The sequence below is a fragment of the Manacus vitellinus genome, unplaced genomic scaffold, assembly GCF_001715985.3.
Source record: "Manacus vitellinus isolate BGI_N305 unplaced genomic scaffold, ASM171598v3 scaffold_0_pilon, whole genome shotgun sequence".
Taxonomy (NCBI): domain Eukaryota; kingdom Metazoa; phylum Chordata; class Aves; order Passeriformes; family Pipridae; genus Manacus; species Manacus vitellinus.
In genome coordinates, this window is record NW_021938789.1 from 18011582 (window position 1) to 18027708 (window position 16127).

The 16127-nt window shown below is 43.6% G+C and overlaps 1 protein-coding gene across 2 annotated transcripts in view; it reads right to left on the reverse strand.

Annotated features, from left to right (window-relative positions):
• Positions 1–15532, reverse strand: part of RBM47 (RNA binding motif protein 47) — a 78445-nt gene extending 62913 nt beyond the window's left edge. For both annotated transcript variants that reach the window (XM_018081691.1, XM_018081690.1), the window contains exon 1: positions 15384–15532. In XM_018081691.1, the coding sequence (XP_017937180.1) occupies positions 15384–15412 (29 nt within the window). In that variant the 5' untranslated portion in view covers positions 15413–15532. The remainder of the gene's footprint in view (positions 1–15383) is intronic.
• Between the last annotated feature and the right edge of the window lie 595 nt (positions 15533–16127).

Consider the following 16127-nt stretch of genomic DNA (forward strand, 5'->3'; position numbering starts at 1 on the left):
TTGAGGCAGATGATCAAATAATTAGCACTGCAACATGTTTGTACTGCCTGCAGCTAGAAGAACTGCTCTCTGTGGAAGCAGGAATGTGGTTGAGCCTGCAAAAACGTGATAAGGGATCTATACCTAATATTTTTGGATGATCTGTGACCATCACAAGTAAGTTTCCATGGAGTTGAAGGAACATTTAGGATTGAACTCCTAGGGAAAATTTCCCTACTCTAACCAGCTTGGCAACTGAGGGCCAGTGCCACATCTTTACTCCTTCTGGGAAAGTGAAAGCATCCAAAATAGAGGTGTAGAAACAACCGTTTTTATTTATATCACAAGTTGACCCTGGAAACAACAATAACAAATATTCTTTTTACTTGCTTTTCTCAACCAAATAAAAAAGTCAATTTCAGTTTAATTATTTCTGTAGCACTTTAAAAGTTTCTTCAATTTCCGCATAAAGTGCTCCAAATTGAAAAGTGGAAATATTTTCCTTGGAATTTTTATTTTTACACAGATCAGACTGTTTTGCAAACTTGACCAGAACTTAAAAATGGTTCTATTTTTATGAAATCTTCACTTTTTGGTAAGTATGCTGTTTACACATATCTTTACCCCAGCTGGAATCCTGATAAGTTTGCATATCATAAGGAAAAATGTACAGGTATGGATTTCTATGCTGATATTTCATCACATGGGTGGGCTGATGCTGGCTGTAGCTATGAAATACAAATGTAGTATATACAGATCTTGCTGATCTAGTAGAAGTATTAAATAGCACATCTCCTGGCCCTTTTACAGAATGATGATTCAAGCAATCCGTAGGTTCCTAGGCTGCTGCACAAGATCACAGCGTGATCACACGTGTGTGATGGCATAAACAGATGAATAATAGCAACTGCATTTTCAGTCCCACCCACATTTCACCTTATTTTTTAAATCACATAACACCTACACACAATGCTTGGCTAAGACTGACAAACACAGAGCACAAGAAAATCAATCTGTTGTTGTCTGTATGTGTGTATTTCAGGAGGAAATAATAGCTGGGGTTTCTTTTTCCTTTTTTTTTTCTTCTTTTTCTTTTAAAGAAATAAATCTGAGAAAACAACAGACAAGTGATAAAAGTCATTAGTTGCTATAGGACTTCAAATGCTAAGTCCTAGCACAAATGGAGGTAGGATTGGAGCAGAGTGGGAGACTGCTGACCTATTCAAAAATATTGCTACTTGGCTTCCCAGTTGGGCTGCCATAAGCTCCAGCACACACCATGACCTTGCCTCTGTTGAGAACTGGAAGAGTATTGCCCTTGACTTGAATGGAAGTAGGATCAAACCCATCCCAGACAATTTCATACGCTACGTGTTGGTTGTACATGCCAACATTATGCAATGGGGTGAAAAATGAAAACCTGTCAGGCACAGAACTGGTGCACTCAAGGACATACTGTTATTTGTTTTGCAGCTTTGCCACTCTAACAGGGATTAACAACATGCCATAGATAGCTGCCATGATAAAACCAACCAAAACGCTTTATTTTCTGACTTTCAGAACAGTATCGACACTGTTGAGGGAAATGGCTTGCTTGCCCTCAAATTTTTATTTTAAAAAAATCCTGAGAAAGCATTTACTTTTTCCAGACTTCTCTCCCCACTTTTCCTCTCCTTTGTCCCCCAGCTAACAGAGCAGCAGATTGAGTGCACCTCCCAATTTCTTTATTAATTATTTTTTCAACCAAGCTGGTAGGTATTGTAAGTCGCCAACCTTTGCTTTCTGGAAATTCTTTGCTGTATTACTGCATAGCAGAGTGGTGTGACAAGGATAAAGAGATTAGAAGTAATTTCATATAACTCCTTCTGTCAAAATCTGCAGAGGGCTTTTACTGGTAACTCTGAGTGTTGCTGAAATTCTTCATTAAAAACTTTCAATATATGGGCAGGAAATCTCTAAGCACTAAGACACAGGGTAACCAAAAAAGAGGGAAAGAAGGAATTTTGAATTAAAGTCAGAATAGAGAGAATACAAGGGAAAAAAAGCCCAAAACACTGCTCCAGTACAACAGTAATAATGCATGTTATCTCCAAGCGGGTTGACACCAATTCAGCTTTGAAAGCCAGAAAACTACATGCTGATTTTCACCAGTTTCAAGTAATTGACCATAACCACTGCAGACACAGGCTCTCCCTGCCACCATTAGACAGCCAAGGTAGCTGTAAGCTTCTGATGAATGGTCACTACTACAAGCTGCCATAGTCCACGAAAAATTCAGAGTTGTATTTTCCCTGTTTGTTGTATCAGCATACTGCACATACAGCCTAGACAGGCAAAATCTGGCCAGCAGACCAGGATCTTTTCCTGGTCTGGTGGTCAGGTATAGCCCCTAGTTTTGTCAGTGTGAGAAAGCAAGAGTGAAGCACAGGGAGAAGAAGGAACTACACACAATCTGGCCAACGCAGCCAGGTCAGCCTGCTGACCTGAGCAAAGCTTTGAAGATATTAAGAGGGTGGCTTACATTTTCTATGATTGTCCTGTTAAATGAACAGGGGAGTGGACAGACATGAAATGACAAAGACAATCCTTCACTTTTTGAAAAGCTACTATCATGTGTTACAAAGCAATCATCAGGCATTGCAGGTCCTCCTCAGAGCCCATGACCTTGCACAAGAACAGAGAGTGTCAGTGAGCACAGGCACAGGTGCATGAAAGGCAACACACCACTACCACGATGGGTTAGGAGAAGAGTTTAAATGCTTTGTCCCCTATTAGAAGTGCAAACTCTTCTTCTGCTTTTTTGGGAGGCCCTTTTGTCATTCACCCATTCTCCTCCTGTCCCCACAGATCCCTGACTATGCAGTGGCAGGGACTGGCATTTCCCCCCCCCAGCCACTTGCTCTGGTGCACCCTGACACAGCTCTACAGCCCAGGAGGGACTGAAGCATTGCATGGCTTTCCTTGGGTACCCTCCAACCTGACAGGCAGTACCACTTCCCTCACTCATGTTTCACCAAGTGAAGGTGCCAGCCTGGGTCTGGATGTATCCTGCAGACCTGTGCATGGGAAAGCAAGTGGTACAATGTGCTGATTCCCCTGAGAAGTGCCAGAGGTTCCCTGGAGCACCTCATATTTGGAAGATGGGTGCTGAAAACTGGATTTCACCCTGCTCTGGACCCTCATGGGAGATAGTGGCCTCCTTTGCTCTCCATGCAGTACAGGGGGTGGTCTTGCTCCTGTAGAGAACCTGGGCTCAGGCACCAATGGTGGCTACTGTCCCCACATTGTGCCAGAGGCAACAGGGTGACACAGCGTCTGATGCACTTCGAGAAAAGGGAACTCACAGCTAAGGAACATAAAAAGGCTCTTGATTGCAGCTTTCTGTCCTCACCCTGCACATGAATCCTGTGTATCACTGGCCACGTCATTTGAACCAAGCTTTGTACAGATGGTGACCAACTGCATGTTCCTTGTTTTCATATGGGAACATTTTCTGGTCTGCAATTTGCTTGCAGATGCAACGAGTACATAGAATGCAAACGAACTGGCTGGGAAATGCACTTTGAAAATGTGGATCTTAAGCAAAACTAAGTTTTCTGGAAAGTAGAGTCATGAGGTAACTAGTGTGACTGACTCATACTGGTAACTGAAGTGCAAACAAAACAAGAAAAGGAGGCAATTTGTTTTGCCTCAAGGTAAACATTTAATTTTTGGATTGTCTACCCCATTTCTATTGTTAAATTTGGCAAAAATTTTTAAATGAAATTTCATTCTAAAGCAAAATAATGTGGTTGCACTATTTTGAAAACATGGAAATAACACATCAACTTATTTGCATAATTGTATTTTTGATCACCCAAAATAACCTCTTAGGTTGACATAAGCTTATAGCTAGAGATTGTTTACCCTAAAGCATATTGTTCAGTGAAAACAACCTTTATCTAAGCAAGTTCACCTGTGCCTGGCCCTAGCATCCTAAATTGTATGGTCAAAACTATGGCAAACTTTTTAATTTATATCCCGCGTCCCTATTTTTTTAGTAAATAAATATCAAATGGTTGTTGTGCAGATTATCTTATTACTGTTTGTAAGTGTTTAAATGTTATAGCAACGAACACCACTAAAAAGTCCAGGAGTAATAAATCTGTCTTTAGAGCAAAGCAATACAAGAGCATGAACAGCAGAAGAAAAAAAAAAAATTAAATATTTAAAATCCACTGACCATCCTCCTTTTTATGCCTGGTATATGGCAAGGATCAGTATTGAATGTCTCAAAATCAAACTATAATAATACATACCAGAAGACAAATTAGGATTGTGCAGACTATAAATCTGGTACTATCTGAATTCCACACTTCATATTTTTTATGAGTAGGATATAACTGCACAGTTTCCTAAGCTTCTCTGTATCTTTTTTTGGATGCAAACTGAAAACTAACCCCGAATTCCATCATGGGGCATCCTGCTGATGGGTGTGCCACCAGGGGGGCAGCACATGAGATTTACTGCATGGACTTCTGTTTCACAAAGTAACAGTAAATGACCGGGGCAAAGCAGCAGCAAGAGGGAAGAGGCAGGGGGACTCCTTCAAGCTTCCCAAGGGAAAGCTGGAGTGGAGAAAAGCCTTGTATTCACATCCCCAAGCACTTTTTTTTGGGCTTTGTCCAGAGTCCTTGGATGACCTGTCCCTTTCTAGTCCTACTCTTGTCTAATACCAGTGCCCCAAACTCACACCATTTCCTTCCTCCACTCATCGTCTCTAGCCCTGAGACCCTCTGCCTGACTGGCTCTGTTTGCAGCCCCCTCATGTCAGACTTTGCTCCCAAATGTGCTGTCTTCCTGCCCAGCCACCAGTTCTCAGTCACTATGGTTTGAGTTATCCCCTCAAATCCGTCTTTCCATCAGCCTTCTGACTCTTCATCAGCTTTTCCAGGTAGATAGTTTTCTTTCCTCTCCTACCTCCATGTCTCTCTTCTCTCACTTCTCCTCCCTTCTGCTCTTCTGGAGCCTCAAGCCCCAGTACCTGTTTTTTTGCTTGCTTTACCTTTAGATGCCCTATATACTGTTCTTGAACTCAGGGCACAGAGCCCAGCAATCTCACACCAGACCTGCAAATCAAGCCTTGGTCAGAGCACAGGCAGTGTGAACAGTGGTTTCTGGGACTTGGATGTTAAAAGTTGAAGTTTCTACTAAACACATGGAAACTGATTTTCAAAGGTTTATATCCTGCTTAGACCTGGGTACCCCTGCACAAGAGCTGCTTGAGGTCAAGTCACTGCCCTAGGAAGAGGTTGCAAAGGTTTGAAAAAAGCAAATTCTCTAACTTTGATTTTCAGAAGCAGTCAAAACATTTTAGGCTAAGAGACTCCTGGGCCTCTATCCAGGAAAATGAAGAACAATTCACAGGCCCCAGGCAGATATTTTGCCATGCAGTGTTTCAATGCAGGGAATTAAAGCTTTGCAAAATTATGAACAAATGGAAATACTCTCCTAGTAGAAAACGCAGGACATCCTGACTAACCAGAGCTTCTCTGTCTTCCTCCTTTTACATTTGCTTGTACAATGGGAACATTTGGATGTAAAGTTTCATGCACTTGGAGCAGTTACAGTCTCAGATCTCTGTAGGTTATATTGTGTGCAGTTTTTTTCCACAGTGGGCTACAACAGTTATATCTATTTATTAACACTAAAGCTACAGGTCCTTTAGTCATGCATTTCAAACTGCTTTTCCAAAACCAGTGATTTGGGACTTATCACCACCTGCACCCTGGGGACTCATGGCTCTCCCCCACCCATGGAGTTTCGCAGCAAGTGCTGCTCACTGCTCTGGCAGTGGGACCTCGCTCTCACTTCACAGGGACACAGCTGGATCATGAAATGCAGTCGGCTGGGCAGTTCCTTGTCAGCTTGTACTATTGGTGGTTACAAAGACACATAAAACACCAGCAGTGCTTCCCCTCACCCCAGGGCTGTGGGGATGCTGAGGATAGTGTAGGAAGAGTGGGTGAGAAAAGGAGCCCAGGGGTTGCCAGAGTCTTGGGTTATGTGTCCAGCTGTGATTGGCACCTTCCCTCATCCTTTCCCAAGGCTCTCACAGCACAACTGCCCATGCACAACTGCCCAAGGCTATTAAAATGGAGGCATAAGCCACACACAGAAAAATCCCTGAGATTTGCCAAAGCTCCCCACAGTTTGGCCATAGCAGATCCTGCCGCAAGATGTCACAACCCTATGGGATGTTCAGCTATACTACAGAGACCAGTAACCACAAAACAGATAACCACAGCAACCAGAAACAACCCACTTGACTGTGCCATTGTTAACTCGGGCATGTCATTTTCTGTGGAAAAGCAGGGACGTGAACTCAGGTTTCCTCAGTTTATACAGGTGCTTTTCCTGCAAAACCAGTCATTTGTATACTTTTCACTTCTTGCCTGGCTTGTTCTACACTTTATTGCACATATGCCTACAACAGTAAATGTGAATTCAGAAGAAACCTTCACTTAATGGTGATTGACATTTGCAAGAGCTTTAAGAAAGCAATGATTTTGGCATCAGTTACTTTCCAGGTAAGGATTAACAAACCGATGAGTTAACCACTACCTGATGTTCTTTGTTTAAACCAGGCTACGTTTCAAAATAGAGACAGCTTTTGGATTTTTTTGCAGAAAGATTGTGCTTTGATTTGGAAATAGGGAAGCACAGCAAGGATTGCAACATGAAACCAATAAGATTAGATGAAGAGAAGATGTGATAGAAGTGGTTTGGATCTATAGAAGGAGCAACAAAATGCTGTTCATCTCACATTGTCCATGTCACAGTGCTTGATTAAGAAGACACAGAAGTAGTGCCTGCTTGTCAGAGGTTAGGTAGAAGATAAGCCCTTCCTGCATTTTGGTGGCTGGAACCCAGATTCAAACAATATGGAATGCAGTGAATATGAAAGCCTGGTTCCTTCCCCTTGCCTGTCATTCAAAGCTCCTGATGTTGGCAGGTAGGGGGTTCATCTCTTCTGGTTTTCCACAGTCTCAGCATCTCTGCATCCAGCTGTCTAATGCTCTGAACCAGCTTATATAAGCCCTGGTGCTCCACAGACCACTCACTTTGCATCCTTGCAAACTGATCCCCGACCACGGACCCAAACTCACTGATTGACACAGAGAGAGCCAGTGGAGAGCCCCAGAAACTGGTGCCAGTGCCAGAAGGTGAAGGTGAACATCAGAGGATGGGGAAGTGGTGAGCGAGCAGTAAGTGCTCCTGATGGCCGTATTGCACCATATGGAGGGAGTCCAGCCACAGAGGAGCTTTGATTCTGTGGCTTTGGCCAAGTTTTGCTTTGAACACAGAACTGAAAGAAAGAAACTTGCACAACAGCAACTAGCAAGCTTATCTAATCCTCTTTGCACTGGCCTCAGCTCTGGAAAGGGCTTGTCCAACCTGTTTGTGGGTATTCCTAGGGCACAGGGGACAGATAGCCTCATATCCACCCTGTAGTGACACGATTACAGCTCCCAAACTGCAGCAGGACCCTTTCTGATTACTTTGGAGTACAAGAAAAAGAGAACATACAGGTTGCCTATGTATTAAAACCATGACGGTGTGTCCAAAGTTACTATGAACTTACATCTGGCTTTCAAATCCCCTGTGCAGTGCCTGTTTTGGGTACCCGCAGCATTCACAGAGCTGTAGTCTTTAACTGATTTTCACTATTGCCAGTATGAAGCTTTATTGCAGACCTAACCTTCTAGGCTTACAGATACATGGTATTTTTCATAAAATTAGGTTTATTACAGGTAAGTAGACCACACCATCAGCAGTTTTGCATTAATTTTCTTTGGACTCCCTGTGTTTTTTACACAACTTATTTATTTAGATAAAAACCTGCTATGTCAGTTGGAAAACATAGAGGGAGAGATGCTTCATGATAGAATAAGGTACATCCCTATTACCTCTTCTATATATGCAGTATATTCTTTAACTACTTGTCTCTTGTGGCACTCCTCAAGAGTAGTAACTGACAGACTGATTTGTATGGATACCTACAATGCATATACTCTTTATATATTTATATAAATATACAAATATAAATTTTTTTTTAAAGATCAACTACCTACAAATGGAAATGCCAGGATCTGGCTCATATTTCAGTTTCCTTGGTAAAGGCCAGTGGGATGGACACCACAACAGTGGCAGCAACCTGTTCTCAGCAATCCCATAGCCCAGGGACCAGCGGAATCACAGGTAATGCCTTTCAAATCCCTAACGTCTTTTAATGGTGCCTCTCTTACCACTAGCACACCACCACAAACTCATCTTTAGGAGATGAAAGGAATCAAAAAGATGCTGTTAAAACTCCAGATAACGCTCTAGATGGGAAAGGTGGAGGGGGTACAGACACAGGGGGAGGGTGAGGAGGTGAAGGGGGGAAGGCAGGAAAGCCCTGGAACTGCTCTATGAGAAAAACACTTTCCCTGGGCTTTTTTCATTCTGATACAAAAGCCAACGGACAAGGCCACCAGTACCTCCAGTTTAGCAATACTTAAATGCACCTACTCAGAGCTTCTGGCAATACATTCCACATCCCTCAGAGCTGCAGGTTTTATACAGAGCCCCGTATATCAACCAGACAGTGACCTGATAAACTTTCACCGAGACAGGTGGCCATGGGAATGGCCAGGAATTTGCACAGGAATTTCAACAGGAATTTTCCTACTTAGACTCATAAGGTCAGCAGACAGTAAAAACTGAAACTTTTTGCCAGTCTGTCTCACTGCTTACCAGAAATGTAAGCTTGCAGACTACCTGCAGAAAACCAGAGCTTTCCGAAGAAATAAAGACTGACCATGGTCTCTGCAACAAGGACCTGCAACCACCTGTGACAAAACACAGATCAGAGAAAAGACCTTCCAACATCAGTGGGGGCTCCAGGGGCCACAGGCTGGCACATTACAAGGCAGAGAGGAGCAGAGCAGCACAGTCACAGGAGTGTTCAGGAACTGTTGCCTATCTTGGACCCTGTTCCCACTGATCATACACCACAGGAGGCAGGGCACTCTCCTGACAACCCAGACACCCCTTGACATCCCTGTGGTGCTTAGGAAGATTTATTCTACACCCACATGTCTGACCTGTGACTCACACAGGTAAGTTGAGACTTGGAACTTCAGTATGTGTAAGAAGCACGTAGAAGCCTTTTTGTTTATTATTGCTCAATACAATTATCCTCTATGAAAAACACTTTTTTTTCCCCTTCCTTGCAGGACAACTGTGGCCTGTTAGGGCCATGCCCAGGTTGAAGCTTGCTTCTGGGCCCTGGGGTTGTGCAATGCTGCTGGGTATGTCTGCAGCCACCCTGGGCCTGGCTGCTCAGCAGACAACCTTGTCAGCATCATCTCCTCTTCCCATTCACTTCGTAAACACTGACTAAGACACCACACATGGCAGCAACAACAAGCATGTTCAGATCTCCTCAACCCAGACTGGGGTGCCTCCAGCTTACTATCCACTGAATGTGTGCTCTCAGCAAGTCAGTGTCTTTTCTTCACGAGGCCAAGAAGCCAAGGGCAGAGTCCCTCTTCCAGAGCCACAGACTGTATGGTACTCCCAAAAGTTTGAATACAGTGACCCATCAAGTCTACCTCTGCTTGCAGCTTTGCCTGTGACTATGCTCCTGTGAGCTTCAGGCACTGTATTAGTGCTACCTTTAAGGAAATATTAAAGACAGTGAAACACCTCCTGTGGGGACTAGCATTCACATTAGGATGTGGATAGCAGTTTATGAACTCTGGTGGAATTTCAGCATACACAGTCAACAGAACTTTTACTGCCAGAAGCATGCACATGACATGGACGTGGCCTCAAGTCATGGTAATAATGTTAATATTTTATTGAGGTGAGCTGAACGTGCTCTTTTGTTGCAGAAACATCTATAGGACATGTCCCTGCGTGCATGTTTGTGTTTGACTCTGTATTCTCCCCTTGTCTTTCATCCCTTTTTTCCCAGCTCTGGCTCTTACTCCCTTCCCAAGCTGGAGAGTTCCCTTGGCTGCACCCTGCTGCTCAGTCCTCATGACCTGTTTGTCACCCCAGCACACCCTTCAGCTTTAAAGACCTGTTAGCCACAGTCTCTTCATACTTCCCTCCTTACAGGTTCTGAAATCTTGAGCATGGCTTTCAAACCCTAATGAAGTACCTCTGTCTCACGTTTTCCATAACTGGGATCAGACTCAGTGAGCTGATGTTTTCCCTGCTCTATCCCTCCTCCTCCTCCTCTTTTCAAGGATCCCTCACTTCTCATTTCCTTCCTTCCCTTCACAGCAGATGCCTCCCCTTCCTCCATCACCTTCCTCTTCCGGTTTTGATTCTCAGTTTTTCTTTTTTCACTGTTGCTGATTTATGCTGATGACCCATATCACCCCTCTGTCATGCTGTATCCATCTCATCTATTCCATTCTCTGCTGCTCAGATCCTTTTCTTTTCCTAAAAAAATATCAAAACAACCCCCGCTTCCCTCTCCCCCCCAAAAAACCCCCAACAACACACGAACAACAACAACAACAAAAAGCCTATTTATTTAGACAAACCTGTTTATTTGCCATGCACTGTTCAGGCTCCAGGGTCTCTACTGCTGAATTTTCTCTGCACTAACCTTCAAGTGGTCCCATTCAACACCATCCATTAGCCTCCCCCATTATGTCCCCCCATTCAGCCTTTCTGTGATTTCCACTCCATCAACCCTGATGCTTTTTCTTTTGCTTTTAACCCTTATCTTTCCACCAAGTCAAATTGCAAATTCTCCCTACATTTCTATTTCCTTAAATTTGCTTCCCCACAATACCCAGTCCAGCCAATGCCCTTAACCCAGTTTTTCTGATAGAAGGAGTGAAAGACTATCCATTGCTTCCAGCTCAGCATGCATTAAACAGTCTCTAATACCCCCACTCTCAAGGGATACCCAAAGTCTCTTTTGTCTCCTTTCCACAGAGACCATTTCTGCTCTGTTTGCAGGCAGGGCACAGTGTTTATTTGGGCAGCCTTGTTTTCAAGGTACAGCTAAGATCTGTTGATGCTTTCTGCTTGCATGTCAAAGACATTGGCTACTCTATCTGCCCTCATAGTTTAGACACTTCTCTGGGGGCTCACCCTCACATTAGCTCATTAATGGCAACATTCTTTCTTCTGCTTTCATAACTGATCTGCTGTTGATCTACAATCTTGATCCACTGTTTCATCTTCAAAATACTATTTCAAGGGTCGTTTTCATAGCTTTGAGTGTGGCATTCCTTTTTTGTGCTCCTGTTGACCATCTTTCCATTCTCTAACAAGTAAAATAAAAGGTGTCCTTATGCACAGCACTTGCAGAGGCAGGCAGAGCTGAATAGCACAAATGGGTGCCTTTTGGAGCTTTTGAACATCCGCTTTATGCTTCCCAACAAGTGCCTTTCTGTTTTCCCTCATAATTCCTCCCTTGGACTACCTCCCTGGTCAGAACTGCAGAGGAACTTTGCTCACCTCTCCTAAATTCCTTCTAAAATCTTTCTCTTGCTGCCGAAATAGTACAACAACAGCCAGTCCGCTGACATGCTGTGCTCACTCTGTACCCAGCTGACCCCCTCACCACTTCCTTGTGCTCCACCCACATCTAATACATTTCTTGCCTCTCACCAGGTATTTCATGCATAAACCCCACATGGCAGGGACAGTCCTTCCGCTCTGCCTGCAGAGCAGGTACACACACAGCAGAAACACCCAGGTCAGGAATCCCAGGTCTATGACACAGCAATCATTAATGGCATCTTGAATGTTACTGAGAACTCAACTTGTTGAAACTCAACCTACACCCTGACTTGTGATAGAGCTTACTAAGTTTCTTTAATAAAAGATAAAAATGCAGAGGAAGTATTTCAGTTTATTTCAAAGGCAGAACTCAAGCACATCCATTAGGTACTCGAAAGGCCAAAACATGAATGCAAACCCTGAGCTACATCACTTGGCATTTTGCTTCTCCAGAGTAAACCTCCCAATGGCCCTCACATTGGCAAATATAATAGAAAGCATTTTGGTTGTCAGTGGTTGGTTAAGCCATTCCCCTTTTGGAAACAGGTGAAAGTTTCTGTTGTCTCATTATTGGTTGAGGATTCTTGTGCATTTGTAGTTTCTTTCTACCTCGTGATAAATAAGTGTGTCTGTGCTGATTTTGTCTCAGCTTTATGACCTAACTAGGTGAAAGATAACATCCAGACTCTTAGTATGTAAAACACGCTTTAAAAATATCAGAAATCTGTTTCTCCTTTTCAAATAAAATCTTGCTTGTGATCATGGCAAACAGAAGCCTCAAAAGGACAAAAAATGCCCTCAAATATCAGGTAGTCAGCTTAGCAGTTATTAAGAAGTTGCTTTGCTCTGTTGAGTTTACTGTGTCACCAAAACCCCACCAGCCATAGCTATACAAAGCCTGCATTGTCTCAGCAAGGCTACTGAGATGTTCCTGATCTTGGCAAGAGCTAGGTGTACCCAGAAGCATTTTATTGAAAAAAATTACAACAGCAGAAAGAAATATTATTTTAGGTCTCATACTGAAAAGATAAAGGTCAGAGTCCTTCCTTCTGCTAAAGGAGCCTACAAAAATATTCCATTCACAGGATTCGTTTTACAACCTTGAAAATTGCACTTAAAAGTCCCCATATGAAAGAAATTCTGAAGTGACTACAATTTAATAAAGGATTTGTGAGTTTAGGTCATCAGCAATTTGGAGATTTCAACTTCTTGACAAAAAAGGCAACTACACGCACCCATATACAGGCATGGAGGTAGACTCTTCATAGTTAATCTGTCAGATCTGCTTCCTTGCTACAAAGCAAACCTGATCTTTTTGTTCATCCAAGTAATTGATTTTTTTTTTCAACAGGAACAGGATGTGGCAATGTTTCTTCACAAAGAGCACATATTTGCCCCTATTAAATTTCTCAATAAAACAGAGCAATGTTGTTTTGGGAAGCTATGTACATATGATCAGGGCCAGCAGTTTGAATTAAAAAGCCAAGATTATGGGTTTTTTTCACCTATAGGTGTTGTATAACATCTGCTGGAGTTTGTCACTCAAACAGTGCTGTGGGCTCCTATGCTAAACCAACAGGTACTCACATACCCACTCCAGAGTAACCCCTAGATCTTCTTCTCTAGCTGTAGGATATCAATAAATTTCGACTATGGCATTGCCAACCCAATGAACCCAGGAATTCAGTATTCACTTATGACCATAAAAATCAACTTCATTTGTTGTCAGAGCCACTAAAAGCCTATGATGGTAGAAGCAAGAATTGACGTCTATGTTGCTTGGATTAAATATTTTTATTTAGCTACCAAAAAAGCGAATAAATACCCAAGTGATCTTAATTTTTACAGGGGGAAAGAGCTGACAGTGGGAAAAATATATCCTAACAAGCAAAAAAACCCCCCTTCTGCCTTCTGTCAGATGGTGTCACAGCTTTCACGTAACAGCGTGTAACATTTCACAGAGCTCAAAGTGAAGGGGCTCTGCCATGTGGAGGAAACCAAAATTCTAAAATGTGGGAAGCTGCAAAAGCAGACCACAGTGCCAGGGGTAGCCCTGCTGAAGCCAGCCAGGCATGGGCCACACAAGGTCAAGTTTTCAGACCAAACTGCCATAGAAACTGTATTCCATGAAAGCTCTACCATCTCCACCGCTTATATTAAATACTTTTATTCCAAGGTTTTCAACTTTTTAAAATCTGTTGTATTGAAGGCAGTTCATTTCTTTACTTTCTAAAACTTCAAACAAAGATTTTGCATCCTCAGCTGTAGCAGGGACACTCAGAAATTATTAACAACCCTATTTACATGCCAGTCAACTCCGAATATTTCCCTAACCACTCTTAGTATGTGTCTCAGAAGAAGTCGGACCCCTAAAAACAGGGGAGGGGGGCTGGGTTCTCCCCGGGAGAGAAGGAGAGGTGGGAGTAGCTGCCCTCGGCTTCCAGCAGGATGCACAGCTCTGAAATAAGCCAGGAGAGCAACCTCTCCCAGGACGGGAATACGCCGAGCAGTGGGGGGAGAGAGAACGAATGTGCAAAATGAGTGTTTGTCTCTTGGTTTATCTCCCAGACAGCAGTCTGTTAGCTTTAGCTTCGAGTCTGCCGGACACCAAGCGGCCCATTCCTGGCGTTATCTCCCCTTGCTCTCTGAGAGTACATGCCGCTTTCCAGTTTTCCAGCTGTATACCAGGCTCCGCTTAACACCGCCTGTGACCTCCCGGCCCCTCTGGCCCGGCACCTGCGGCGCGGGGTCCGGGGCGCAGCCCCCGCTCCGTCCCGCGGCCTCCCGAGGCCGCCGCGCTTGCGAAACGCACCCAGTTCCCCCTCTCGCATCATGTGAACTCGGCCCGACTGGTAAAGAATAATTGCAGGCTTGTCCAAATTATCATTTGCAAAGTCTAGGAGGCACATAAGAGCACCGATACTCAACATGCGTTAGCCTCAGGCGGCTCATTTCAGCCTGGTCTAATGCTCCTGCCCTTCGCCAGGTCAGCCCAGTTGAGCTGATAACATTTAGGAGGGATTTTTCGACCTGTTAAGTCCCAGCCCATCTTTAACTATTACAATAGTTTGGTTTTAGCTTAGAGTTTTCTTTTACATTCCTAAGAAGAAATGAGCTGTGTAGCCTTACCTCTAAATAAAAAATAAAAAAAAAAATCAAAAAAATCTGCTATTTCTTTTAATGTGAATAAGGAGACCTGGTATTTCTCATCTAATCACACATATCTCAACATGAAGAAGATGCTTGACCTCCTGATAGATACATGGATTTTAAATGGTCTTTAGAAACTTTTCACAGATAAGATTCCATTCTTGTGCTAATGTCTATAACAGACTGGCAGAGAACCGCCTCAGAGCCCTCTTGTCACTTCCCTGTCACTTGTACCACCGATCTGCGTTCTGTATAAATACAGTATTTTAAATGTTCAAAAAGAAGCAGCCGTACAAACAAAATACTCCTTCCGAAATTGACTCCGAAGACATTAGGCACATCAAGCCGTGGTTCTTCTTTGACAGGGAGCAACATACATCTTTTAATTTAAAACTCTCAGATCTGCAAATCACTTCTCACTCTATCCTTATTTAATATCTGCTTCTGCCTCTCATCTCTCGGCTTTCTTCAGAATCACCAGAAATCTGTCGCTTGGAAAGAGTCAACAAAACTTCACCAAGAACTTCTGCAGTCCTCTCCATTTGCCTTCCCCCCCTAAAAATACTTTTAAATGTGTTTTCTGAGTGAGCTTCTGTTTGCTTACATTGTCAACCCAATCACAGAAGAGTAAAGGACAATCCAATCCTCAGGTAAGGACAGAGCAAGTGTGGAGCAAACCGAAAAGCGACAGCACCTACCTGGAGCCCACCTCAGCGCCCAGCACCATTCGCAGCAGCGGCAACGTTTTGGGGCAGCGACCTAACGCATTGTCCTTCCTATCGCGCTGCTCAATGAGAGTTGAGCAACTCCTTGCACTGCTGCTTGGAGCAACAGCTCTCCAGCTCTCCCAACGTTAACCCCCTCTCTTGGCTTTTTTTTTTTTTTTTTTTTTTTTTTTTAAACAGAGTTTTTGAGCACTAAAACTTGCAATTAGTACCAGCTAAGCCAAAGCCCCTGCTCGCCCCTGCCCTAAGCCGCACATTCCAGGGCGCTGAGCGGGGTCGCTGAGCTCCCTGCCGGCACCGCACAGCTCTTCCACCCCAGACCCGACTTTCTGCCTACAAACTCGATAAGGCTGCAAGAGCTCAGGAACACGCACGGAAATTCGGACAGGGGAAAAATTGGTCTGTAATCCACAGCCTGGGTGGTTTTTATTATAGTCCTCCCCCCTTCCTCCTCTCTTTCTCTCCGCACTCACGGTAGCAAGGTTGTCTCTTGACTACTCCCTGCCTTAAACTCACCAAACCAGATTTTTACTCCAAACACCTTCCCGTAAATCTGAACTGAAATTTTACCCTGCTTGCTGAGCTTCGGCTGGCTGAGGGCCAGTACAGCATTCCTGTTGTTTTAAGAGGGCAGATTAAAAAAAAAAAAAAAAAAAGAAGAAGAACGAAAGCACTAAAAGAGAGGGAAACCTGGAGAGATGCAAAGGCTGGAAAGAA